The sequence below is a fragment of the Salmo salar genome, chromosome 02 (assembly GCF_965601325.2).
Source record: "Salmo salar chromosome 02, fSalSal1, whole genome shotgun sequence".
Taxonomy (NCBI): Eukaryota; Metazoa; Chordata; class Actinopteri; order Salmoniformes; family Salmonidae; genus Salmo; species Salmo salar.
In genome coordinates, this window is record NC_138292.1 from 87,268,913 (window position 1) to 87,296,437 (window position 27,525).

Consider the following 27,525-nt stretch of genomic DNA (forward strand, 5'->3'; position numbering starts at 1 on the left):
TAAAAGCTCCAACCAAGTTTATTCACCCAAAGGATCGAACAGCTGAACAGACAAAGACATATTTCCACCAGTGGTAATATATATAAACCCCAATTTGGGTGGAGTCTCGTCCTTCTCTCTAGACATGACATCTTTGTTGCTAGGCAGGAAGTTAAGTGATGCTGGTGATAAACTGTTCCTTCTCCCTTCATGTGACCTGACCTCGACTCGCTTCCAGAGTAATCCACATCTCTCCACCCTTATCAGCGCCTGCCAACATGTGATCGTCCTCCCTTCACTCAATACATTCCAAGCTTAACTGAATCCACCATATACATTCCTCCTACACATAACCATTAACTTCTGTTGTAGAAACCAGACTATGGCACCTCTTATGTCTCTAGTATAACTGATAATTAACAATATTTAAAGTTTAGAAATCCAAACACATCAGTGGGTTCAAAAACAAAAAACACAAATTCTCATTCAAAAGCAATGAGAACAGTGGAAGGTCTTCTCTCCTGTGTGTGTTATAGTAGTTATGTATTATATAGACAGGTATAATCATAAACAATATGATTTAATGTGGCATTAAACAAAAACACTAATTCTCAGTCAAAAGCATAAGTCAGAACACAGCCTCTCTATTCTCTCATGTGATTTCAGGTCCTCTGACTGGGAAAATGTCTTTCCACACAGTGAGCAGTGGTATGTCTTCTCCTCTTGTGTATGTATTCTTTCATGCTTATTCAGATGTCTTAACCGGTTAAAACTCTTTTCACACAGGGAGCAGTGGTACGTCTTATCCCCTCCTGTGTGTGTCCTCTCATGCCGATTCAGGGACCCTAACTTGATAAAACTCTTTCCACACAGGGAGCATTGGTAGGGTTTTTCTTGTCTGTGTCTCCTCTCATGGTCTTTAAGGCTCCCTGAATGGCTAAAACTCTTTCCACACTGGGAGCATTGGTAGGGCTTTTCTCCTGTGTGTGTCCTTTTATGCTGTTTTAGGTTCCCTAGCTTGCTAAAACTATTTCCACACTGGGAGCATCGGTAGGGCTTTTCTCCTGTGTGTGTCCTCTCATGCGCCTTCAGGTCACCTAACTTCCTAAAACTCTTTCCACAGTGGGAGCAGTGGTAAGGCTTCTCTCCGGAGTGTATTCTCTTATGCCCCCATAGGCTTCCTGCCCAGGTAAAAGTCATTCCACATTGAGAACAGCGATAAGGCTTCTCTCCAGAGTGTTTTTTCTTATGCTGCTTCAGGGCCCTTAACCAAGGAAAACTCTTTCCACAGTGGGAGCACTGATGTCGTCTCGTTGGTTTGGGTGTCACTGGGTCTGGTTTCCCTGAAGGACTCTTCCCGCTGTCATTGTGAGAGTTTGGTCTCTCTCCTGCCAAAGACAAACAGATTATTTAGTTTAACAGAGACCTGAATGAAACCCCCACATGATACAACTGTCTTCCTATGAGGTTTAATCTGGACTAGATCTCTCAATAAAAGAGCATGTTAACCAGCAGCATACCCTGCTGCATCCCACTGCTGACTTGCCTCTGAAGCTAAGCAGGGTTGGTCCTGGTCAGTCCCTGGATGGGAGACCAAATGCTGCTGGAAGTGGTGTTAGAGGGCCAGTAGAAGGCAGTCTTTCCTCTGGTCTAAAAAAATATCCCAATGCCCCAGGGCAGTGATTGGGGACAGTCTTTCAGATGGGATGTCCTGACTCTCTGTGGTCACTAAAGATCCCATTGCACTTATCTTAAGAGTAGGGGTGTTAACCCCGGTGTCCTGGCTAAACTCACAAACTGGCCATACCATCATGGCCACCTAATCATCCCCAACATCCAATTGGCTCATTCATCTCCTCTCCCCTGTAACTATTCCCTAGGTCGTTGCTGTAAATAAGAATGCGTTCTCAGTAAACATACCTGGTAAAATAAGGGATACAAATAAATCACAGTGGCTGTGGTGCCAGGACAGCAACCTCTCCCTCAACATGATCAAGACATAGGAGATGATTGTGGACTACTAAAAAAAGAGGACCGAGCACGCCCCCATTCTCATCGACGGGGCTGCAGTGGAGCAGGTTGAGAGCTTCAAGGTCCTTGGTGTCCACATCACCAACAAACTAACATGGTCCAAGCCTCTATGACAGTCGTGAAGAGGGCACAACAAAACCTATTCCACCTCAGGAGACTGAAAAGATTTGGCATGGGTCCTCATATCCTCAAAAGGTTCTACTGCTGCACCATCGAGAGCATCCTGACTGGTTGCATCACTGCCTGGTATGGCAACTGCTCGGCCTCTGACCGCAAGGCACTACAGAGGGTAGTGCGAACGGCCCAGTACATCACTGGGGCCAAGCTTCCTGCCATCCAGGATCTCTATACCAGGCAGTGTCAGAGGAAGGCCCTAAAAACTGTCATTGACTCCAGCCACCCTAGTCATAGACTGTTCTTACATTTACATTTTAGTCATTTAGCAGACGCACTTTTCCAGAGTGACTTACAGTAGTGAATGCATACATTCGTTTTATTTTATTTTTTCTTCGTACTGTTCTCTCTGCTACCACACGGCAAGCGGTACCGGAGCGCCAAGTCTAGGTCCAAGAGGCTTCTAAACAGCTTCTATCCCCAAGCCATAAGAATCCTGAAAATCTAGTCAAATGGCTACCCAGACTATTCACATTGCCACCACTGCCACTCTCTGTTGTCATCTATGCATAGTCACTTTAATTAACTCTACCTACATGTACATATTACCTCAACTAACCGGTGCCCTCGCACATTGACTCTGTACCTGCACCCCCCCATTCCCGTTAATATTGTTATTTTTTACTGCTCCTCTTTAATTACTTGTTATTTGTATCTCTTATCCGTAGTTTTTGAAACTGCACTGTCAGTTAGGGGCTCATAAGTAAGTATTTCACTGTAAGGTGAAATACCTGTTGTATTCGGTGCATGTGACAAATACAACTTGATTTGATTTGTAGTGCCAAGTCATCACAGAGTGGCTGTAATGCTTGTAGGCCAATGTTTCCCAAACTCAGGACCCCAAGAGGTGCACATTTAGGTTTTTTCCCCCCTGACACTACACAGCTGATTCAAATAATCAAAGCTTGGGTTCCCGAGGACCGAGTTTGGGAAACCCTGATGTAGGTGAATAAAAACCCTATTATACTTGACTGTTGTTATGCATTTATTAGGCCTACTGGATACATAGCCTAGTCAGTATAGGATACATTTAAAGTGTACATTACAAAAGACGATGAAACAATACTCCAAGCCACAGCTCCATGCTACTTGTTAGAGATAGAGAACTGATACCATATACTGGTTGTTAGGGTGGGATTGGCGTATTAGGAAGAATTATGGCCCAAATCGGATGTTCGGTACTATATTTAAAAAGGATTATATGAACCCCTAAATTAAATGGCCAATTTGGGTCCAATAAATCGATAGATTTTTCTTTTACAAAATGTTGTTTCAGGAATGCTAATCTTATCTGTTTCTAACTACATAAACAATTTCAGCACAATCTGAGATGGTGGGTGTTGAAATCCTCTTTCTTGTGCTTTTTGAGATGTTTAGGAGGGTAATGGTATTGGGTAATGATTTATATATCTTCATATAGAGATGTTTAGGAGGGTAATGGTATTGGGTAATGGTTTATATATCTTCATATAGAGATGTTTAGGAGGGTAATGGTATTGGGTAATGATTTATATATCTTCATATAGAGATGTTTAGGAGGGTAATGGTATTGGGTAATGGTTTATATATCTTCATATAGAGATGTTTAGGAGGGTAATGGTATTGGGTAATGATTTATATATCTTCATATAGAGATGTTTAGGAGGGTAATGGTATTGGGTAATGGTTTATATATCTTCATATAGAGATGTTTAGGAGGGTAATGCTATTGGGTAATGGTTTATATATCTTCATATGGAGATGTTTAGGAGGGTAATGCTATTGGGTAATGGTTTAATATATCCATTTAAATCAGAAAATAAACAGAAATGACACCCCAAGACTTAATATTTGGTAACACATCCTTTGGTCAATATAACTGCAATGAAGCGTTTCCTATAACCATCGATGAGCTTCCTGCATCTCTGTACTGGCAGTTTGGCCCACTCCTCTTGTGGAAACTACTCCAGTTCTCCCAGATTAGAAGGGAGCCTTCTCCTAACTGCTGTTCTCGCTACATTCGTTTTCAATAGGATTCAGATCTGGCCTCATTGCTACTTCAGAACAGTCCAATGTTTTGTCTTGAACCATTCTTGGGTGCTTTTTTTGAAGTGTGTTTGGGGGGGGGGGGTCACTGTCCTGCTGGAAGACCCATGACCTTCGATGTAGACCAAGCTATCTGACACTGGGTCCGACATTGCACTCCATAATACCTTGGTATTTACCTGATTTCATGATGCCATGCACACGTTCAAGGCACCCAGTGCCAAAGGGAGTAAATCAACGCCAAAACATCACTGAACCTCCTCCATGTTTGACTGTAGGGAAGGTGTTCTTTTCTTTGAAAGCTTCATTTTGTTTTCTGTAAACATAGAGATGGTGTGCTTTACCAAAACGCTCTAATTTGGTCTCATCTGTCCACAGGACATTCTCCCAGAAGGATTTTGGCATGTTCAGGTGTGTTTTGGCAAATTGCAGTCGGGCTTTCTTATGTCACTCTCTCAGAAGTGGGGTCCTCCTGGGTCTCCTTCCATATAATCCCCTTTCATTGAGTTTGCGACGGATGGTGCGAGTTGAAACTGACGTACCTTGTGTCTGAAGGTCAGCTTGAATCTCTGTGGCAGTTGACAGAGGTGCTTTCTCACCCATTCGAACAATCCTTCGCTGCAATCTTCCATCAAGTGTTCTCTTGCGGCCACGTCCAGTAAGGTTGACTACAGTGGCATGGCCTTAAACTTCTTGATAACATTACGTACGGTGGAAACAGGAATATCAAGGTCTCTGGAAATGGACTTGTAGCCATGAGATTGTCCATGCTTGGCTACAATCTTGTGTCTGACCTCAGATAATTCTCTGGTTTTCTTTCTTTTTGTCCATGCTCATTGCGGTACACACAGTGACACAAAACAGGAGAATGAGTCCTTTTCTCTATTCAAACTAGTTGAATGTGTGATTGTTATGCTGCAGTCACATTCAACTCACCACAGGTGAGTTCAATTCCAAAGTAAATGAGAATCACCTGCTTGTAATCTCATTATTTCTAACTGCTTCCAGAAGGTGCCAATAATATTGTCCGGGCCATTTTAGGATTTCTTAGTGAAATTAGCTAAGTAAATTATTCTGGGTTTCTTTTCTGTTTTTTTTCCAACTACACACAGACATACATATGTGGATACCAAAATATGTTTTAATTTCAACAGTTTTCTGGAAGAAATTGTGGCATTATTTGAAAAAGAAGTGCAAGGATGCCAATATTTTTAGGCCACGACTGTAAGTATCTGGAGGTTCATAAAATTAATAAAAGGATATGATGGGGGAGTTGCAGAGGCCATATTAAGTTCTCAGAAGAGGTTACTCTCAAAGTACACGAGATATTGCCGCCTGACCATAAATAACTTTTAAGAGAAGCCAGGGCTAGAATATTTTAGCTTCTCAAGTTTAAGATGGGCCATAACATCACTGACCCAGTGAACATGCGAAGGCTGGGTACCTGAGTTCCACTTAAAAAAATTATAAGTTTGGTGGGGCCAGAAGGGATGAGAAGGCTATGGCCTCTGATTGGGTGTTACAGAGAGTGAGCCCTTCAGGTGCTACGCAGAAAATAGCGACAGTGGGATCTGGGGAAATTACCTTAGTGCATGTCTATGAGACAGTCTCAAAGAACGAGGGGCAGAATGAACTAGTGTCGGGAATTACAAGTAGAGGAACAGAATGGAACAAGCGTCAGACATGACCAGTAGATTAGCAGAATGGAACTAGTGTCAGACATGACCAGTAGAGTGGAACTAGTGTCAGACATGACCAGTAGAGTAGTAGAATGGAACTAGAGTCAGATATGACCAGTAGAATGGAACTAGTGTCAGTCTTGACCAGTAGAGTGGAACTAGTGTCAGACATGACCAGTAGAGTAGTAGAATGGAACTAGTGTCAGACATGACCAGTAGAGGAAGAGAACGGAACTAGTGTCAGACATGACCAGTAGAATGGAACTAGTGTCAGACATGACCAGTAGAGGAACAGAATGGAACAAGCGTCAGACATGACAAGTAGAGGAACAGAATGGAACAAGCGTCAGACATGACCAGTAGAGTCGAACTAGTGTCAGACATGACCAGTAGAGTAGTAGAATGGAACTAGTGTCAGACATGACCAGTAGAGTCGAACTAGTGTCAGACATGACCAGTAGAGTAGTAGAATGGAACTAGTGTCAGACATGACAAGTAGAGGAACAGAATGGAACAAGCGTCAGACATGACCGGTAGAGTAGTAGAATGGAACTAGTGTCAGACATGACCAGTAGAGTCGAACTAGTGTCAGACATGACCAGTAGAGTAGTAGAATGGAACTAGAGTCAGATATGACCAGTAGAGTGGAACTAGTGTCAGACATGACCAGTAGAGTAGTAGAATGGAACTAGTATCAGGCATGACCAGTACAGTAGTAGATGGAACTAGTGTCAGACATGACCAGTAGAGTAGTAGAATGGAACTAGTGTCAGATATGACCAGTAGAGTGGTAGAATGGAACTAGTGTCAGACATGACCAGTAGAGTAGTAGAATGGAACTAGTGTCAGATATGACCAGTAGAGTAGTAGAATGGAACTAGTGTCAGATATGACCAGTAGAGTAATAGAATGGAACTAGTGTCAGACATGACCAGTAGAGTAGTAGAATGGAACTAGTGTCAGATATGACCAGTAGAGTAGTAGAATGGAACTAGTGTCAGATATGACCAGTAGAGGAACAGAATGGAACTAGTGTCAGATATGACCAGTAGAGTAGTAGAATGGAACTAGTGTCAGACATGACCAGTAGAGTAGTAGAATGGAACTAGTGTCAGACATGACCAGTAGAGTAGTAGAATGGAACTAGTGTCAGACATGACCAGTAGAGTGGTAGAATGGAACTAGTGTCAGATATGACCAGTAGAGGAACAGAATGGAACTAGTGTCAGACATGACCAGTAGAGTAGTAGAATGGAACTAGTGTCAGACATGACCAGTAGAGGAACAGAATGGAACTAGTGTCAGATATGACCAGTAGAGGAACAGAATGGAACTAGTGTCAGATATGACCAATAGAGTAGTAGAATGGAACTAGTGTTAGACATGACCAGTAGAGTAGTAGAATGGAACTAGTGTCAGACATGACCAGTAGAGTGGAACTAGTGTCAGACATGACCAGTAGAGTGGAACTAGTGTCAGATATGACCAGTAGAGTAGTAGAATGGAACTAGTGTCAGACATGACCAGTAGAGTAGTAGAATTGGAACTAGTGTCAGACATGACCAGTAGAGTAGGAGAATGGAATTAGTGTCAGACATGACCAGTAGAGTAGTAGAATGGAACTAGTGTCAGACATGACCAGTAGAGTAGTAGAATGGAACTAGTGTCAGATATGACCAGTAGAGTAGTAGAATGGAACTAGTGTCAGATATGACCAGTAGAGTAGTAGAATGGAACTAGTGTCAGATATGACCAGTAGAGGAACAGAATGGAACTAGTGTCAGATATGACCAGTAGAGTAGTAGAATGGAACTAGTGTCAGATATGACCAGTAGAGTAGTAGAATGGAACTAGTGTCAGGTATGACCAGTAGAGTGGAACTAGTGTCAGATATGACCAGTAGAGTAGTAGCATGGAACTAGTGTCAGGTATGACCAGTAGAGTGGAACTAGTGTCAGACGTTACTAGTAGAGAAGTAGAATGAAACTAGTGTCAGATATGACCAGTAGAGTAGTAGAATGGAACTAGTGTCAGACATGACCAGTAGAGGAACAGAATGGAACTAGTGTCAGACATGACCAGTAGAGTAGTAGAATGGAACTAGTGTCAGACATGACCAGTAGAGTGGAACTAGTGTCAGACATGACCAGTAGAGTAGTAGAATGGAACTAGAGTCAGATATGACCAGTAGAATGGAACTAGTGTCAGTCTTGACCAGTAGAGTGGAACTAGTGTCAGACATGACCAGTAGAGTAGTAGAATGGAACTAGTGTCAGACATGACCAGTAGAGGAAGAGAACGGAACTAGTGTCAGACATGACCAGTAGAATGGAACTAGTGTCAGACATGACCAGTAGAGGAACAGAATGGAACAAGCGTCAGACATGACAAGTAGAGGAACAGAATGGAACAAGCGTCAGACATGACCAGTAGAGTCGAACTAGTGTCAGACATGACCAGTAGAGTAGTAGAATGGAACTAGTGTCAGACATGACCAGTAGAGTCGAACTAGTGTCAGACATGACCAGTAGAGTAGTAGAATGGAACTAGTGTCAGACATGACAAGTAGAGGAACAGAATGGAACAAGCGTCAGACATGACCGGTAGAGTAGTAGAATGGAACTAGTGTCAGACATGACCAGTAGAGTCGAACTAGTGTCAGACATGACCAGTAGAGTAGTAGAATGGAACTAGAGTCAGATATGACCAGTAGAGTGGAACTAGTGTCAGACATGACCAGTAGAGTAGTAGAATGGAACTAGTGTCAGACATGACCAGTAGAGTAGTAGATGGAACTAGTGTCAGACATGACCAGTAGAGTAGTAGAATGGAACTAGTGTCAGACATGACCAGTAGAGTAGTAGAATGGAACTAGTGTCAGACATGACCAGTAGAGTAGTAGAATGGAACTAGTGTCAGATATGACCAGTAGAGTAGTAGAATGGAACTAGTGTCAGATATGACCAGTAGAGTAATAGAATGGAACTAGTGTCAGACATGACCAGTAGAGTAGTAGAATGGAACTAGTGTCAGATATGACCAGTAGAGTAGTAGAATGGAACTAGTGTCAGATATGACCAGTAGAGGAACAGAATGGAACTAGTGTCAGATATGACCAGTAGAGTAGTAGAATGGAACTAGTGTCAGACATGACCAGTAGAGTAGTAGAATGGAACTAGTGTCAGACATGACCAGTAGAGTAGTAGAATGGAACTAGTGTCAGACATGACCAGTAGAGTGGTAGAATGGAACTAGTGTCAGATATGACCAGTAGAGGAACAGAATGGAACTAGTGTCAGACATGACCAGTAGAGTAGTAGAATGGAACTAGTGTCAGACATGACCAGTAGAGGAACAGAATGGAACTAGTGTCAGATATGACCAGTAGAGGAACAGAATGGAACTAGTGTCAGATATGACCAATAGAGTAGTAGAATGGAACTAGTGTTAGACATGACCAGTAGAGTAGTAGAATGGAACTAGTGTCAGACATGACCAGTAGAGTGGAACTAGTGTCAGACATGACCAGTAGAGTGGAACTAGTGTCAGATATGACCAGTAGAGTAGTAGAATGGAACTAGTGTCAGACATGACCAGTAGAGTAGTAGAATGGAACTAGTGTCAGACATGACCAGTAGAGTAGTAGAATGGAACTAGTGTCAGACATGACCAGTAGAGTAGTAGAATGGAACTAGTGTCAGACATGACCAGTAGAGTAGTAGAATGGAACTAGTGTCAGATATGACCAGTAGAGTAGTAGAATGGAACTAGTGTCAGATATGACCAGTAGAGTAGTAGAATGGAACTAGTGTCAGATATGACCAGTAGAGGAACAGAATGGAACTAGTGTCAGATATGACCAGTAGAGTAGTAGAATGGAACTAGTGTCAGATATGACCAGTAGAGTAGTAGAATGGAACTAGTGTCAGGTATGACCAGTAGAGTGGAACTAGTGTCAGATATGACCAGTAGATTAGTAGCATGGAACTAGTGTCAGGTATGACCAGTAGAGTGGAACTAGTGTCAGACGTTACTAGTAGAGAAGTAGAATGAAACTAGTGTCAGATATGACCAGTAGAGTAGTAGAATGGAACTAGTGTCAGACATGACCAGTAGAGTAGTAGAATGGAACTAGTGTCAGACATGACCAGTAGAGGAACAGAATGGAACTAGTGTCAGACATGACCAGTAGAGTAGTAGAATGGAACTAGTGTCAGACATGACCAGTAGAGTAGTAGAATGGAACTAGTGTCAGACATGACCAGTAGAGTAGTAGAATGGAACTAGTGTCAGACATGACCAGTAGAGTAGTAGAATGGAACTAGTGTCAGACATGACCAGTAGAGGAAGAGAATGGAACTAGTGTCAGACATGACCAGTAGAGTAGTAGAATGGAACTAGTGTCAGATATGACCAGTAGAGTGAGTAGAATGGAACTAGTGTCAGATATGACCAGTAGAGTAGAGTACGTAGAATGGAACTAGTGTCAGACATGACCAGTAGAGTAGTAGAATGGAACTAGTGTCAGACATGACCAGTAGAGTAGTAGAATGGAACTAGTGTCAGACATGACCAGTAGAGTAGTAGAATGGAACTAGTGTCAGACATGACCAGTAGAGTAGTAGAATGGAACTAGTGTCAGATATGACCAGTAGAGTAGTAGAATGGAACTAGTGTCAGATATGACCAGTAGAGTAATAGAATGGAACTAGTGTCAGACATGACCAGTAGAGTAGTAGAATGGAACTAGTGTCAGATATGACCAGTAGAGTAGTAGAATGGAACTAGTGTCAGATATGACCAGTAGAGGAACAGAATGGAACTAGTGTCAGATATGACCAGTAGAGTAGTAGAATGGAACTAGTGTCAGACATGACCAGTAGAGTAGTAGAATGGAACTAGTGTCAGACATGACCAGTAGAGTAGTAGAATGGAACTAGTGTCAGACATGACCAGTAGAGTGGTAGAATGGAACTAGTGTCAGATATGACCAGTAGAGGAACAGAATGGAACTAGTGTCAGACATGACCAGTAGAGTAGTAGAATGGAACTAGTGTCAGACATGACCAGTAGAGGAACAGAATGGAACTAGTGTCAGATATGACCAGTAGAGGAACAGAATGGAACTAGTGTCAGATATGACCAGTAGAGTAGTAGAATGGAACTAGTGTCAGACATGACCAGTAGAGTAGTAGAATGGAACTAGTGTCAGACATGACCAGTAGAGTGGAACTAGTGTCAGATATGACCAGTAGAGTAGTAGAATGGAACTAGTGTCAGACATGACCAGTAGAGTAGTAGAATGGAACTAGTGTCAGACATGACCAGTAGAGTGGAACTAGTGTCAGATATGACCAGTAGAGTAGTAGAATGGAACTAGTGTCAGACATGACCAGTAGAGTAGTAGAATGGAACTAGTGTCAGACATGACCAGTAGAGTAGTAGAATGGAACTAGTGTCAGACATGACCAGTAGAGTAGTAGAATGGAACTAGTGTCAGACATGACCAGTAGAGTAGTAGAATGGAACTAGTGTCAGATATGACCAGTAGAGTAGTAGAATGGAACTAGTGTCAGATATGACCAGTAGAGTAGTAGAATGGAACTAGTGTCAGATATGACCAGTAGAGGAACAGAATGGAACTAGTGTCAGATATGACCAGTAGAGTAGTAGAATGGAACTAGTGTCAGATATGACCAGTAGAGTAGTAGAATGGAACTAGTGTCAGGTATGACCAGTAGAGTGGAACTAGTGTCAGATATGACCAGTAGAGTAGTAGCATGGAACTAGTGTCAGGTATGACCAGTAGAGTGGAACTAGTGTCAGACGTTACTAGTAGAGAAGTAGAATGAAACTAGTGTCAGATATGACCAGTAGAGTAGTAGAATGGAACTAGTGTCAGACATGACCAGTAGAGTAGTAGAATGGAACTAGTGTCAGACATGACCAGTAGAGGAACAGAATGGAACTAGTGTCAGACATGACCAGTAGAGTAGTAGAATGGAACTAGTGTCAGACATGACCAGTAGAGTAGTAGAATGGAACTAGTGTCAGACATGACCAGTAGAGTAGTAGAATGGAACTAGTGTCAGACATGACCAGTAGAGTAGTAGAATGGAACTAGTGTCAGATATGACCAGTAGAGTAGTAGAATGGAACTAGTGTCAGATATGACCAGTAGAGGAACAGAATGGAACTAGTGTCAGATATGACCAGTAGAGTAGTAGAATGGAACTAGTGTCAGACATGACCAGTAGAGTAGTAGAATGGAACTAGTGTCAGACATGACCAGTAGAGTGGAACTAGTGTCAGATATGACCAGTAGAGTAGTAGCATGGAACTAGTGTCAGGTATGACCAGTAGAGTGGAACTAGTGTCAGACATGACCAGTAGAGAAGTAGAATGGAACTAGTGTCAGATATGACCAGTAGAGTAGTAGAATGGAACTAGTGTCAGACATGACCAGTAGAGTAGTAGAATGGAACTAGTGTCAGACATGACCAGTAGAGTAGTAGAATGGAACTAGTGTCAGACATGACCAGTAGAGTAGTAGAATGGAACTAGTGTCAGACATGACCAGTAGAGTAGTAGAATGGAACTAGTGTCAGACATGACCAGTAGAGTAGTAGAATGGAACTAGTGTCAGATATGACCAGTAGAGTAGTAGAATGGAACTAGTGTCAGACATGACCAGTAGAGTAACAGAATGGAACTAGTGTCAGACATGACCAGTAGAGTAGTAGAATGGAACTAGTGTCAGATATGACCAGTAGAGTAGTAGAATGGAACTAGTGTCAGATATGACCAGTAGAGGAACAGAATGGAACTAGTGTCAGATATGACCAGTAGAGTAGTAGAATGGAACTAGTGTCAGACATGACCAGTAGAGTAGTTGAATGGAACTAGTGTCAGACATGACCAGTAGAGGAACAGAATGGAACTAGTGTCAGACATGACCAGTAGAGTAGTAGATGGAACTAGTGTCAGACATGACCAGTAGAGGAACAGAATGGAACTAGTGTCAGATATGACCAGTAGAGTAGTAGAATGGAACTAGTGTCAGACATGACCAGTAGAGTAGTAGAATGGAACTAGTGTCAGACATGACCAGTAGAGTAGTAGAATGGAACTAGTGTCAGACATGACCAGTAGAGTAGTAGAATGGAACTAGTGTCAGATATGACCAGTAGAGTAGTAGAATGGAACTAGTGTCAGATATGACCAGTAGAGGAACAGAATGGAACCAGTGTCAGATATGACCAGTAGAGGAACAGAATGGAACTAGTGTCAGATATGACCAATAGAGTAGTAGAATGGAACTAGTGTCAGACATGACCAGTAGAGTAGTAGAATGGAACTAGTGTCAGACATGACCAGTAGAGTAGTAGCATGGAACTAGTGTCAGGTATGACCAGTAGAGTGGAACTAGTGTCAGACGTTACTAGTAGAGAAGTAGAATGGAACTAGTGTCAGATATGACCAGTAGAGTAGTAGAATGGAACTAGTGTCAGACATGACCAGTAGAGTAGTAGAATGGAACTAGTGTCAGACATGACCAGTAGAGTAGTAGAATGGAACTAGTGTCAGACATGACCAGTAGAGTAGTAGAATGGAACTAGTGTCAGACATGACCAGTAGAGTAGTAGAATGGAACTAGTGTCAGACATGACCAGTAGAGTAGTAGAATGGAACTAGTGTCAGACATGACCAGTAGAGTAGTAGAATGGAACTAGTGTCAGATATGACCAGTAGAGTAGTAGAATGGAACTAGTGTCAGATATGACCAGTAGAGGAACAGAATGGAACTAGTGTCAGACATGACCAGTAGAGTAGTAGAATGGAACTAGTGTCAGACATGACCAGTAGAGTAGTAGAATGGAACTAGTGTCAGACATGACCAGTAGAGTAGTAGAATGGAACTAGTGTCAGACATGACCAGTAGAGTAGTAGAATGGAACTAGTGTCAGATATGACCAGTAGAGGAACAGAATGGAACTAGTGTCAGACATGACCAGTAGAGTAGTAGAATGGAACTAGTGTCAGACATGACCAGTAGAGGAACAGAATGGAACTAGTGTCAGACATGACCAGTAGAGTAGTAGAATGGAACTAGTGTCAGACATGACCAGTAGAGGAACAGAATGGAACTAGTGTCAGACATGACCAGTAGAATGGAACTAGTGTCAGATATGACCAGTAGAGGATAGTCAGAATGGAACTAGTGTCAGACATGACCAGTAGAGTAGTAGAATGGAACTAGTGTCAGACATGACCAGTAGAGTAGTAGAATGGAACTAGTGTCAGACATGACCAGTAGAGTAGTAGAATGGAACTAGTGTCAGACATGACCAGTAGAGTAGTAGAATGGAACTAGTGTCAGATATGACCAGTAGAGTAGTAGAATGGAACTAGTGTCAGATATGACCAGTAGAGGAACAGAATGGAACTAGTGTCAGATATGACCAGTAGAGTAGTAGAATGGAACGTGCGAGACCTAGTGTCAGACATGACCAGTAGAGTAGTAGAATGGAACTAGTGTCAGACATGACCAGTAGAGTAGTAGAATGGAACTAGTGTCAGACATGACCAGTAGAGTAGTAGAATGGAACTAGTGTCAGACATGACCAGTAGAGGAACAGAATGGAACTAGTGTCAGACATGACCAGTAGAGTAGTAGAATGGAACTAGTGTCAGACATGACCAGTAGAGTAGTAGAATGGAACTAGTGTCAGACATGACCAGTAGAGTAGTAGAATGGAACTAGTGTCAGACATGACCAGTAGAGTAGTAGAATGGAACTAGTGTCAGACATGACCAGTAGAGTAGTAGAATGGAACTAGTGTCAGACATGACCAGTAGAGTAGTAGAATGGAACTAGTGTCAGACATGACCAGTAGAGTGGTAGAATGGAACTAGTGTCAGACATGACCAGTAGAGTAATAGAATGGAACTAGTGTCAGACATGACCAGTAGAGTAGTAGAATGGAACTAGTGTCAGATATGACCAGTAGAGTAGTAGAATGGAACTAGTGTCAGATATGACCAGTAGAGGAACAGAATGGAACTAGTGTCAGATATGACCAGTAGAGTAGTAGAATGGAACTAGTGTCAGGTATGACCAGTAGAGTGGAACTAGTGTCAGATATGACCAGTAGAGTAGTAGCATGGAACTAGTGTCAGGTATGACCAGTAGAGTGGAACTAGTGTCAGACGTTACTAGTAGAGAAGTAGAATGAACTAGTGTCAGATATGACCAGTAGAGTAGTAGAATGGAACTAGTGTCAGACATGACCAGTAGGTAGAAGAATGGAACTAGTGTCAGACATGACCAGTAGAGTAGTAGAATGGAACTAGTGTCAGACATGACCAGTAGAGTAGTAGAATGGAACTAGTGTCAGACATGACCAGTAGAGTAGTAGAATGGAACTAGTGTCAGACATGACCAGTAGAGTAACAGAATGGAACTAGTGTCAGACATGACCAGTAGAGTAGTAGAATGGAACTAGTGTCAGATATGACCAGTAGAGTAGTAGAATGGAACTAGTGTCAGATATGACCAGTAGAGGAACAGAATGGAACTAGTGTCAGATATGACCAGTAGAGTAGTAGAATGGAACTAGTGTCAGACATGACCAGTAGAGTAGTTGAATGGAACTAGTGTCAGACATGACCAGTAGAGGAACAGAATGGAACTAGTGTCAGACATGACCAGTAGAGTAGTAGATGGAACTAGTGTCAGACATGACCAGTAGAGGAACAGAATGGAACTAGTGTCAGATATGACCAGTAGAGTAGTAGAATGGAACTAGTGTCAGACATGACCAGTAGAGTAGTAGAATGGAACTAGTGTCAGACATGACCAGTAGAGTAGTAGAATGGAACTAGTGTCAGACATGACCAGTAGAGTAGTAGAATGGAACTAGTGTCAGATATGACCAGTAGAGTAGTAGAATGGAACTAGTGTCAGATATGACCAGTAGAGGAACAGAATGGAACCAGTGTCAGATATGACCAGTAGAGGAACAGAATGGAACTAGTGTCAGATATGACCAATAGAGTAGTAGAATGGAACTAGTGTCAGACATGACCAGTAGAGTAGTAGAATGGAACTAGTGTCAGACATGACCAGTAGAGTAGTAGAATGGAACTAGTGTCAGACATGACCAGTAGAGTGGAACTAGTGTCAGACGTGACCAGTAGAGTAGTAGAATGGAACTAGTGTCAGATATGACCAGTAGAGTAGTAGAATGGAACTAGTGTCAGACATGACCAGTAGAGTAGTAGAATGGAACTAGTGTCAGACATGACCAGTAGAGTAGTAGAATGGAACTAGTGTCAGACATGACCAGTAGAGTAGTAGAATGGAACTAGTGTCAGACATGACCAGTAGAGTAGTAGAATGGAACTAGTGTCAGACATGACCAGTAGAGTAGTAGAATGGAACTAGTGTCAGACATGACCAGTAGAGTAGTAGAATGGAACTAGTGTCAGACATGACCAGTAGAGTGGTAGAATGGAACTAGTGTCAGACATGACCAGTAGAGTAGTAGAATGGAACTAGTGTCAGACATGACCAGTAGAGTAGTAGAATGGAACTAGTGTCAGATATGACCAGTAGAGTAGTAGAATGGAACTAGTGTCAGATATGACCAGTAGAGGAACAGAATGGAACTAGTGTCAGATATGACCAGTAGAGGAACAGAATGGAACTAGTGTCAGACATGACCAGTAGAGTAGTAGAATGGAACTAGTGTCAGACATGACCAGTAGAGTAGTAGAATGGAACTAGTGTCAGACATGACCAGTAGAGGAACAGCTCGGAACTAGTGTCAGACATGACCAGTAGAGTAGTAGAATGGAACTAGTGTCAGACATGACCAGTAGAGTAGTAGAATGGAACTAGTGTCAGACATGACCAGTAGAGTAGTAGAATGGAACTAGTGTCAGACATGACCAGTAGAGTAGTAGAATGGAACTAGTGTCAGATATGACCAGTAGAGTAGTAGAATGGAACTAGTGTCAGACATGACCAGTAGAGTAGTAGAATGGAACTAGTGTCAGACATGACCAGTAGAGTAGTAGAATGGAACTAGTGTCAGACATGACCAGTAGAGTAGTAGATGGAACTAGTGTCAGACATGACCAGTAGAGTAGTAGAATGGAACTAGTGTCAGACATGACCAGTAGAGTGGTAGAATGGAACTAGTGTCAGATATGACCAGTAGAGTAGTAGAATGGAACTAGTGTCAGACATGACCAGTAGAGTAGTAGAATGGAACTAGTGTCAGACATGACCAGTAGAGTAGTAGAATGGAACTAGTGTCAGACATGACCAGTAGAGTAGTAGAATGGAACTAGTGTCAGATATGACCAGTAGAGGAACAGAATGGAACTAGTGTCAGACATGACCAGTAGAGGAACAGAATGGAACTAGTGTCAGACATGACCAGTAGAGTGGTAGAATGGAACTAGTGTCAGACTTGACCAGTAGAGTGGTAGAATGGAACTAGTGTCAGACATGACCAGTAGAGTAGTAGAATGGAACTAGTGTCAGACATGACCAGTAGAGTAGTAGAATGGAACTAGTGTCAGACATGACCAGTAGAGTAGTAGAATGGAACTAGTGTCAGACATGACCAGTAGAGTAGTAGAATGGAACTAGTGTCAGACATGACCAGTAGAGTAGTAGAATGGAACTAGTGTCAGACATGACCAGTAGAGGAACAGAATGGAACTAGTGTCAGACATGACCAGTAGAGTAGTAGAATGGAACTAGTGTCAGACATGACCAGTAGAGTAGTAGAATGGAACTAGTGTCAGACATGACCAGTACAGTAGTAGAATGGAACTAGTGTCAGATATGACCAGTAGAGGAACAGAATGGAACTAGTGTCAGATATGACCAGTAGAGTGTAGACATGGAACTAGTGTCAGGACATGACCAGTAGAGTAGTAGAATGGAACTAGTGTCAGACATGACCAGTAGAGGAACAGAATGGAACTAGTGTCAGACATGACCAGTAGAATGGAACTAGTGTCAGATATGACCAGTAGAGGAACAGAATGGAACTAGTGTCAGATATGACCAGTAGAGGAACAGAATGGAACTAGTGTCAGACATGACCAGTAGAGTAGTGTCAGACATGACTAGTAGAGTAGTAGAATGGAACTAGTGTCAGACATGACCAGTAGAGTAGTAGAATGGAACTAGTGTCAGACATGACCAGTAGAGTAGTAGAATGGAACTAGTGTCAGATATGACCAGTAGAGGAACAGAATGGAACTAGTGTCAGACATGACCAGTAGAGTAGTAGAATGGAACTAGTGTCAGATCATGACCAGTAGAGTAGTAGAATGGAACTAGTGTCAGACATGACCAGTAGAGTAGTAGAATGGAACTAGTGTCAGACATGACCAGTAGAGTAGTAGAATGGAACTAGTGTCAGACATGACCAGTAGAGTAGTAGAATGGAACTAGTGTCAGACATGACCAGTAGAGTAGTAGAATGGAACTAGTGTCAGACATGACCAGTAGAGGTAGAATGGAACTAGTGTCAGACATGACCAGTAGAGTAGCAGAATGGAACTAGTGTCAGACATGACCAGTAGAGTAATAGAATGGAACTAGTGTCAGACATGACCAGTAGAGTAGTAGAATGGAACTAGTGTCAGACATGACCAGTAGAGGAGCAGAATGGAACTAGTGTCAGATATGACCAGTAGAGGAACAGAATGGAACTAGTGTCAGATATGACCAGTAGAGTAGTAGAATGGAACTAGTGTCAGATATGACCAGTAGAGGAACAGAATGGAACTAGTGTCAGACATGACCAGTAGAGTAGTAGAATGGAACTAGTGTCAGATATGACCAGTAGAGGAACAGAATGGAACTAGTGTCAGACATGACCAGTAGAGTAGTAGAATGGAACTAGTGTCAGACATGACCAGTAGAGTAGCAGAATGGAACTAGTGTCAGACATGACCAGTAGAGTAGTAGAATGGAACTAGTGTCAGACATGACCAGTAGAGTAGTAGAATGGAACTAGTGTCAGATATGACCAGTAGAGTAGTAGAATGGAACTAGTGTCAGACATGACCAGTAGAGGAACAGAATGGAACTAGTGTCAGACATGACCAGTAGAGTAGTAGAATGGAACTAGTGTCAGATATGACCAGTAGAGTAGTAGAATGGAACTAGTGTCAGATATGACCAGTAGAGGAACAGAATGGAACTAGTGTCAGACATGACCAGTAGAGTAGTAGAATGGAACTAGTGTCAGACATGACCAGTAGAGGAGTAGAATGGAACTAGTGTCAGACATGACCAGTAGAGGAACAGAATGGAACTAGTGTCAGACATGACCAGTAGAGTAGTAGAATGGAACTAGTGTCAGACATGACCAGTAGAGGAACAGAATGGAACTAGTGTCAGACATGACCAGTAGAGTAGTAGAATGGAACTAGTGTCAGACATGACCAGTAGAGTAGTAGAATGGAACTAGTGTCAGACATGACCAGTAGAGTAGTAGAATGGAACTAGTGTCAGACATGACCAGTAGAGTAGTAGAATGGAACTAGTGTCAGACATGACCAGTAGAGTAGTAGAATGGAACTAGTGTCAGATATGACCAGTAGAGGAACAGAATGGAACCAGTGTCAGATATGACCAGTAGAGGAACAGAATGGAACTAGTGTCAGATATGACCAGTAGAGTAGTAGAATGGAACTAGTGTCAGACATGACCAGTAGAGTAGTAGAATGGAACTAGTGTCAGATATGACCAGTAGAGTAGTAGAATGGAACTAGTGTCAGATATGACCAGTAGAGGAACAGAATGGAACATGACCAGTAGAGTCGTAGACATGGACCACTAGAGTCAGACAGGACCAGTAGAGGAACAGCATGGAACTAGTGTCAGACATGACCAGTAGAGTAGTAGAATGGAACTAGTGTCAGATATGACCAGTAGAGTAGTAGAATGGAACTAGTGTCAGACATGACCAGTAGAGTAGTAGAATGGAACTAGTGTCAGACATGACCAGTAGAGTAGTAGAATGGAACTAGTGTCAGATATGACCAGTAGAGTAGTAGAATGGAACTAGTGTCAGACATGACCAGTAGAGTAGTAGAATGGAACTAGTGTCAGACATGACCAGTAGAGTAGTAGAATGGAACTAGTGTCAGACATGACCAGTAGAGGAGCAGAATGGAACTAGTGTCAGATATGACCAGTAGAGTAGTAGATGGAACTAGTGTCAGATATGACCAGTAGAGTAGTAGAATGGAACTAGTGTCAGATATGACCAGTAGAGGAACAGAATGGAACTAGTGTCAGATATGACCAGTAGAGTAGTAGAATGGAACTAGTGTCAGACATGACCAGTAGAGTAGTAGAATGGAACTAGTGTCAGACATGACCAGTAGAGTGGAACTAGTGTCAGATATGACCAGTAGAGTAGTAGAATGGAACTAGTGTCAGATATGACCAGTAGAGTGGAACTAGTGTCAGATTACAGTAGAGAGTAGAATGAACTAGTGTCAGACATGACCAGTAGAGTAGTAGAATGGAACTAGTGTCAGACATGACCAGTAGAGTAGTAGAATGGAACTAGTGTCAGACATGACCAGTAGAGTAGTAGAATGGAACTAGTGTCAGACATGACCAGTAGAGTAGTAGAATGGAACTAGTGTCAGACATGACCAGTAGAGTAGTAGAATGGAACTAGTGTCAGACATGACCAGTAGAGTAGTAGAATGGAACTAGTGTCAGACATGACCAGTAGAGTAGTAGAATGGAACTAGTGTCAGACATGACCAGTAGAGTAGTAGAATGGAACTAGTGTCAGACATGACCAGTAGAGTAGTAGAATGGAACTAGTGTCAGATATGACCAGTAGAGTAGTAGAATGGAACTAGTGTCAGATATGACCAGTAGAGTAGTAGAATGGAACTAGTGTCAGACATGACCAGTAGAGTAGTAGAATGGAACTAGTGTCAGATATGACCAGTAGAGGGACAGAATGGAACTAGTGTCAGATATGACCAGTAGAGTAGTAGAATGGAACTAGTGTCAGACATGACCAGTAGAGGAACAGAATGGAACTAGTGTCAGACATGACCAGTAGAGTAGTAGAATGGAACTAGTGTCAGACATGACCAGTAGAGGAACAGAATGGAACTAGTGTCAGATATGACCAGTAGAGTAGTAGAATGGAACTAGTGTCAGACATGACCAGTAGAGTAGTAGAATGGAACTAGTGTCAGACATGACCAGTAGAGTAGTAGAATGGAACTAGTGTCAGACATGACCAGTAGAGTAGTAGAATGGAACTAGTGTCAGACATGACCAGTAGAGTAGTAGAATGGAACTAGTGTCAGACATGACCAGTAGAGGAACAGAATGGAACTAGTGTCAGACATGACCAGTAGAGTAGTAGAATGGAACTAGTGTCAGACATGACCAGTAGAGTAGTAGAATGGAACTAGTGTCAGACATGACCAGTAGAGTGGTAGAATGGAACTAGTGTCAGATATGACCAGTAGAGCAGTAGAATGGAACTAGTGTCAGACATGACCAGTAGAGTAGTAGAATGGAACTAGTGTCAGATATGACCAGTAGAGTAGTAGAATGGAACTAGTGTCAGACATGACCAGTAGAGTAGTAGAATGGAACTAGTGTCAGACATGACCAGTAGAATGGAACTAGTGTCAGATATGACCAGTAGAATGGAACTAGTGTCAGATATGACCAGTAGAGTAGTAGAATGGAACTAGTGTCAGATATGACCAGTAGAGGAACAGAATGGAACTAGTGTCAGATATGACCAGTAGAGGAGCAGCACGGAACTAGTGTCAGACATGACCAGTAGAGTAGTAGAATGGAACTAGTGTCAGATATGACCAGTAGAGGAACAGAACGGAACTAGTGTCAGATATGACCAGTAGAGTAGTAGAATGGAACTAGTGTCAGACATGACCAGTAGAGTGGTAGAATGGAACTAGTGTCAGATATGACCAGTAGAGTAGTAGAATGGAACTAGTGTCAGACATGACCAGTAGAGTAGTAGAATGGAGCTAGTGTCAGACATGACCAGTAGAATGGAACTAGTGTCAGACATGACCAGTAGAGGAACAAAATGGAACTAGTGTCAGATATGACCAGTAGAGTAGTAGATGGAACTAGTGTCAGATATGACCAGTAGAGTAGTAGAATGGAACTAGTGTCAGATATGACCAGTAGAGGAACAGAATGGAACTAGTGTCAGACATGACCAGTAGAGGACCAGAATGGAACTAGTGTCAGACATGACCAGTAGAGTAGTAGAATGGAACTAGTGTCAGATATGACCAGTAGAGTAGTAGAATGGAACTAGTGTCAGATATGACCAGTAGAGTAGTAGAATGGAACTAGTGTCAGACATGACCAGTAGAGTAGTAGATGGAACTAGTGTCAGACATGACCAAGTAGAGTAGGTAGAATGGAACTAGTGTCAGATATGACCAGTAGAGTAGTAGAATGGAACTAGTGTCAGACATGACCAGTAGAGTAGTAGAATGGAACTAGTGTCAGACATGACCAGTAGAGTAGTAGAATGGAACTAGTGTCAGACATGACCAGTGAGGAGATGGAACTAGTGTCAGATATGACCAGTAGAGGAACAGAATGGAACTAGTGTCAGACATGACCAGTAGAGTAGTAGAATGGAACTAGTGTCAGACATGACCAGTAGAGTAGTAGAATGGAACTAGTGTCAGATATGACCAGTAGAGTAGTAGAATGGAACTAGTGTCAGACATGACCAGTAGAGTAGTAGAATGGAACTAGTGTCAGATATGACCAGTAGAGTAGTAGAATGGAACTAGTGTCAGACATGACCAGTAGAGTAGTAGAATGGAACTAGTGTCAGACATGACCAGTAGAGTAGTAGAATGGAACTAGTGTCAGACATGACCAGTAGAGTAGCAGAATGGAACTAGTGTCAGACATGACCAGTAGAGGAACAGAATGGAACTAGTGTCAGATATGACCAGTAGAGTAGTAGAATGGAACTAGTGTCAGACATGACCAGTAGAGTAGTAGAATGGAACTAGTGTCAGACATGACCAGTAGAGGAACAGAATGGAACTAGTGTCAGACATGACCAGTAGAGTAGTAGAATGGAACTAGTGTCAGACATGACCAGTAGAGGTAGAATGGAACTAGTGTCAGATATGACCAGTAGAGTAGTAGAATGGAACTAGTGTCAGACATGACCAGTAGAGTAGTAGAATGGAACTAGTGTCAGATATGACCAGTAGAGTAGTAGAATGGAACTAGTGTCAGACATGACCAGTAGAGTAGTAGAATGGAACTAGTGTCAGATATGACCAGTAGAGTAGTAGAATGGAACTAGTGTCAGATATGACCAGTAGAGGAACAGAATGGAACTAGTGTCAGATATGACCAGTAGAGGAACAGAATGGAACTAGTGTCAGACATGACCAGTAGAGTAGTAGAATGGAACTAGTGTCAGACATGACCAGTAGAGTAGTAGAATGGAACTAGTGTCAGACATGACCAGTAGAGTAGTAGAATGGAACTAGTGTCAGACATGACCAGTAGAGTAGTAGAATGGAACTGTGCAGAATGACCGTCAGATATGGAACTAGTGTCAGACGTGAAGTAGAATGGAACTAGTGTCAGACATGACCAGTAGAGTAGTAGAATGGAACTAGTGTCAGACATGACCAGTAGAGTAATAGAATGGAACTAGTGTCAGACATGACCAGTAGAGTAGTAGAATGGAACTAGTGTCAGACATGACCAGTAGAGTAGTAGAATGGAACTAGTGTCAGACATGACCAGTAGAGTAGTAGAATGGAACTAGTGTCAGACATGACCAGTAGAGGAGATGGAACTAGTGTCAGACATGACCAGTAGAGTAGAGATGGAACTAGTGTCAGACATGACCAGTAGAGGAACAGAATGGAACTAGTGTCAGACATGACCAGTAGAGTAGTAGAATGGAACTAGTGTCAGACATGACCAGTAGAGGAACAGAATGGAACTAGTGTCAGATATGACCAGTAGAGTAGTAGATGGAACTAGTGTCAGATATGACCAGTAGAGTAGTAGAATGGAACTAGTGTCAGATATGACCAGTAGAGGAACAGAATGGAACTAGTGTCAGACATGACCAGTAGAGTAGTAGAATGGAACTAGTGTCAGACATGACCAGTAGAGGAACAGAATGGAACTAGTGTCAGATATGACCAGTAGAGTAGTAGATGGAACTAGTGTCAGATATGACCAGTACAGTAGTAGAATGGAACTAGTGTCAGATATGACCAGTTGAGGAACAGAATGGAACTAGTGTCAGATATGACCAGTAGAGGAACAGCTCGGAACTAGTGTCAGACATGACCAGTAGAGTGGTAGAATGGAACTAGTGTCAGATATGACCAGTAGAGGAACAGAACGGAACTAGTGTCAGACATGACCAGTAGAGTAGTAGAATGGAACTAGTGTCAGACATGACCAGTAGAGGAACAGAATGGAACTAGTGTCAGATATGACCAGTAGAGTAGTAGATGGAACTAGTGTCAGATATGACCAGTACAGTAGTAGAATGGAACTAGTGTCAGATATGACCAGTTGAGGAACAGAATGGAACTAGTGTCAGATATGACCAGTAGAGGAACAGCTCGGAACTAGTGTCAGACATGACCAGTAGAGTGGTAGAATGGAACTAGTGTCAGATATGACCAGTAGAGGAACAGAACGGAACTAGTGTCAGACATGACCAGTAGAGTAGTAGAATGGAACTAGTGTCAGACATGACCAGTAGAGGAACAGAATGGAACTAGTGTCAGACATGACCAGTAGAGGAACAGAATGGAACTAGTGTCAGATATGACCAGCAGAGTAGTAGAATGGAAGTAGTGTCAGACGTTACTAGTAGAGTAGTAGAATGGAACTAGTGTCAGACATGACCAGTAGAGCAGTAGAATGGAACTAGTGTCAGACATGACCAGTAGAGTAGTAGAATGGAACTAGTGTCAGACATGACCAGTAGAGCAGTAGAATGGAACTAGTGTCAGATATGACCAGTAGAGGAACAGAATGGAACTAGTGTCAGACATGACCAGTAGAATGGAACTAGTGTCAGATATGACCAGTAGAGTAGTAGAATGGAACTAGTGTCAGATATGACCAGTAGAGGAACAGAATGGAACTAGTGTCAGACATGACCAGTAGAGTAGTAGAATGGAACTAGTGTCAGACATGACCAGTAGAGTAGTAGAAAGTAGATATATGTCTATAAAATAATATACTGGTTGTTGGATTCCTCATGTCTCACTCAGTCGTAGGAAGAAGTTTGGTGCACATTGGATGTTGGACACTATATTTATTGAATATTATGTGAATCTTATGAATCAAAAGGGCCAATTTGGGTGCTATCAATTAGCTTCATTTCTCAGAGATCAAATTACATTTCAAGTTGCTGAAATGACATGGAATGCCTCAGCTGTTTTTCCTAAGTCTGTAGCAGCTGCTGGAATTTCCAGAGTTATCCCATCCCTGTGATTGGGTATGGTAACTCCTACTCCTATAGGTTAGTTAAGAGGTCAGGTAATATGGGAGTTGGATTGTGCCTAAGAGCAGCCCTTAGCCGTGGTATATTGGCCATACACCACAAACCCCCGAGGTGCCTTATTGCTATTATAAACTGGCTACCAACGTAATTAGAGCAGTAAAAACAAATGTTCTGTCATACCTGTGGTATACGGGCCTTATTGCTTAAATAAACTATATATACTCTCCTACGTATTTATTCAGACAGGGAAGAGTGACTCTATACTCCAGCATTTTAGATTTGAGATCAAATGTTTCATAAGAGACAGTACAGAAAGTCACCTTTTATTTGAGGGTTGGATGCATTTGCAGTTTGTTTTGGTTGTGTTTCTGATTATGTTTAACCCAAAAGAAATTACCAGTAAATAATGTATTGCGTCATACAAGAATAGAATATGTTTCTGAACACTTGTATATTAATGTGGATACTAACATGATTAGGGATAATCAATGAATCATGAATAATAATGAGTGAGAAAGGTAGAGCCATATCCCTTATACCTCTAAAAATGTGAACCTCCCCTGTTATTGGTAATTAAACGTTTTAGCTTCAGCGTCCTAATAAAAAGATAGGGGAGTGTAGCCGAGGGTAGTGGAGAAGGTGGAAAATGTTAAAGTTCCTCGGCGTACACATCACAGACAAACTGAAATGGTCCACCCACACAGACAGTGTGGTGAAAGAAGGTGCAACAGCGTCTCTTCAACCTCAGGAGGCTGAAGAAATATAATTGAATTTCATTAACATCTGCTAACCATGTGTATGTGACCAATAACACTTGATTTGGTAATTAAGCGTTTTATATCTCGACTGTCCTAATAAACAGATAGGGGAGAGTAGCTGAGGGTTTGAAGAAATGGAACAACTCTAATTCATAGACAGAGCTGTGATGCAAGGACCGACCATGAGATCAAAATGATTGTTTCAACCACGTTTTGAGTCAAATACAGTGTTTGTTTACATTTGCATTGTTTACACACAACGAGAGTTTTACAAGCTTATATTTGGGGTTCTGGTGAGGAGCACATTTCAGTGCAATGACCCTCTTGGCTTTCAAACCACACATTAGTTCAACAACTGCAGAGTTTCTGTCTGGGTTTTTAGGACAGTACTCACTGGTGTTAATCAGATCTTCAGTCTCCTCTTCCTCTCCATCTCTCCAAACGTCTTCCTTCTCCTCTTTTATTGAGATAGCCTCCTCTTCCACTCCAAAAGGTTCTTCCTCTTCTTTCAATGTGATACTGATAGCCTCCTCTTCCTCCTCTTTCATACTGAAAGCTTCTTCCTCTCCTTTTACTGTAACATCCCCCTCCTCTTCTTCTTTCACGACAATGTTCAGCCACAGACCCTCTTTCTCCGTCCAGCAGACCTCTTCTTTAGCAGGAGCAGAGTAGCTTAGTGAACTCATGATCGGGGACGTTAGCTAGCTAGCATTGACGATTAACTTAGGTTCAGTATAATCAACACATTTGTAAATTGAACAAGCAAGTTATGTTTAAGTTAAATAGTAGATACGTAAAGAGGATTGTGTTAAAAACACCGAGATCAACATACACAAAAATGGTCCAAAGAGCTTGTTTTCGGTTGTATGTTGGCTACCAGGCTACGGAGGTGGTTGAATGAGTCAGTATCCGTGTTGTTGAAACAGCATCCGGTGTCGATTAGTCCACTAGATATGACGTCACCATCTGAAGACGCATATCGCCGTCAGCTGACTGGAATGGGTAACGCAGTTTAGAAAAAATATTCACTACATTGTTTATTCATTTAAAGATGAGGAAATATGTTTTGTCTGACTTCTTACAGCCAAAACGTTCGTCTATGCAGACCTGTAGCTACATGTGAATATGTACATTATGAATACATACTGTTAGAATAGTTTAATGCAGACCTGTAGCTACATGTGAATATGTACATTATGGGGTATTGGGTCGTTATGGGGTATTGGGTCGTTATGGGGTATTGGGGTATTGTGTCATTATGGGGTATTGTGTCATTATGGGGTATTGGGTCGTTATGGGGTA

General features: G+C 42.1%; 1 protein-coding gene across 1 annotated transcript; it reads right to left on the reverse strand.

The window, feature by feature from the left end:
- Positions 1-27,164, reverse strand: LOC123732396 (uncharacterized). The gene is made up of 2 exons (XM_045711548.2): positions 26,618-27,164; positions 1-1,367 (listed from the first exon to the last, which is right to left on the reverse strand). The coding sequence occupies exons 1-2, from the start codon at positions 26,907-26,909 to the stop codon at positions 595-597; spliced, it is 1,065 nt and encodes a 354-aa protein (XP_045567504.1). The 5' UTR covers positions 26,910-27,164; the 3' UTR covers positions 1-594.
- Between the last annotated feature and the right edge of the window lie 361 nt (positions 27,165-27,525).

Bases quoted from the DNA above. Each gene is read 5' to 3' on its own strand.
- LOC123732396 (XM_045711548.2), bottom strand. From the start codon at position 26,909: ATGAGTTCACTAAGCTACTCTGCTCCTGCTAAAGAAGAGGTCTGCTGG. The intron at 1,368-26,617 runs GTGAGTACTGTC...TGTCTTTGGCAG, and splicing joins TGAAGATCTGATTAACACCA to GAGAGAGACCAAACTCTCAC.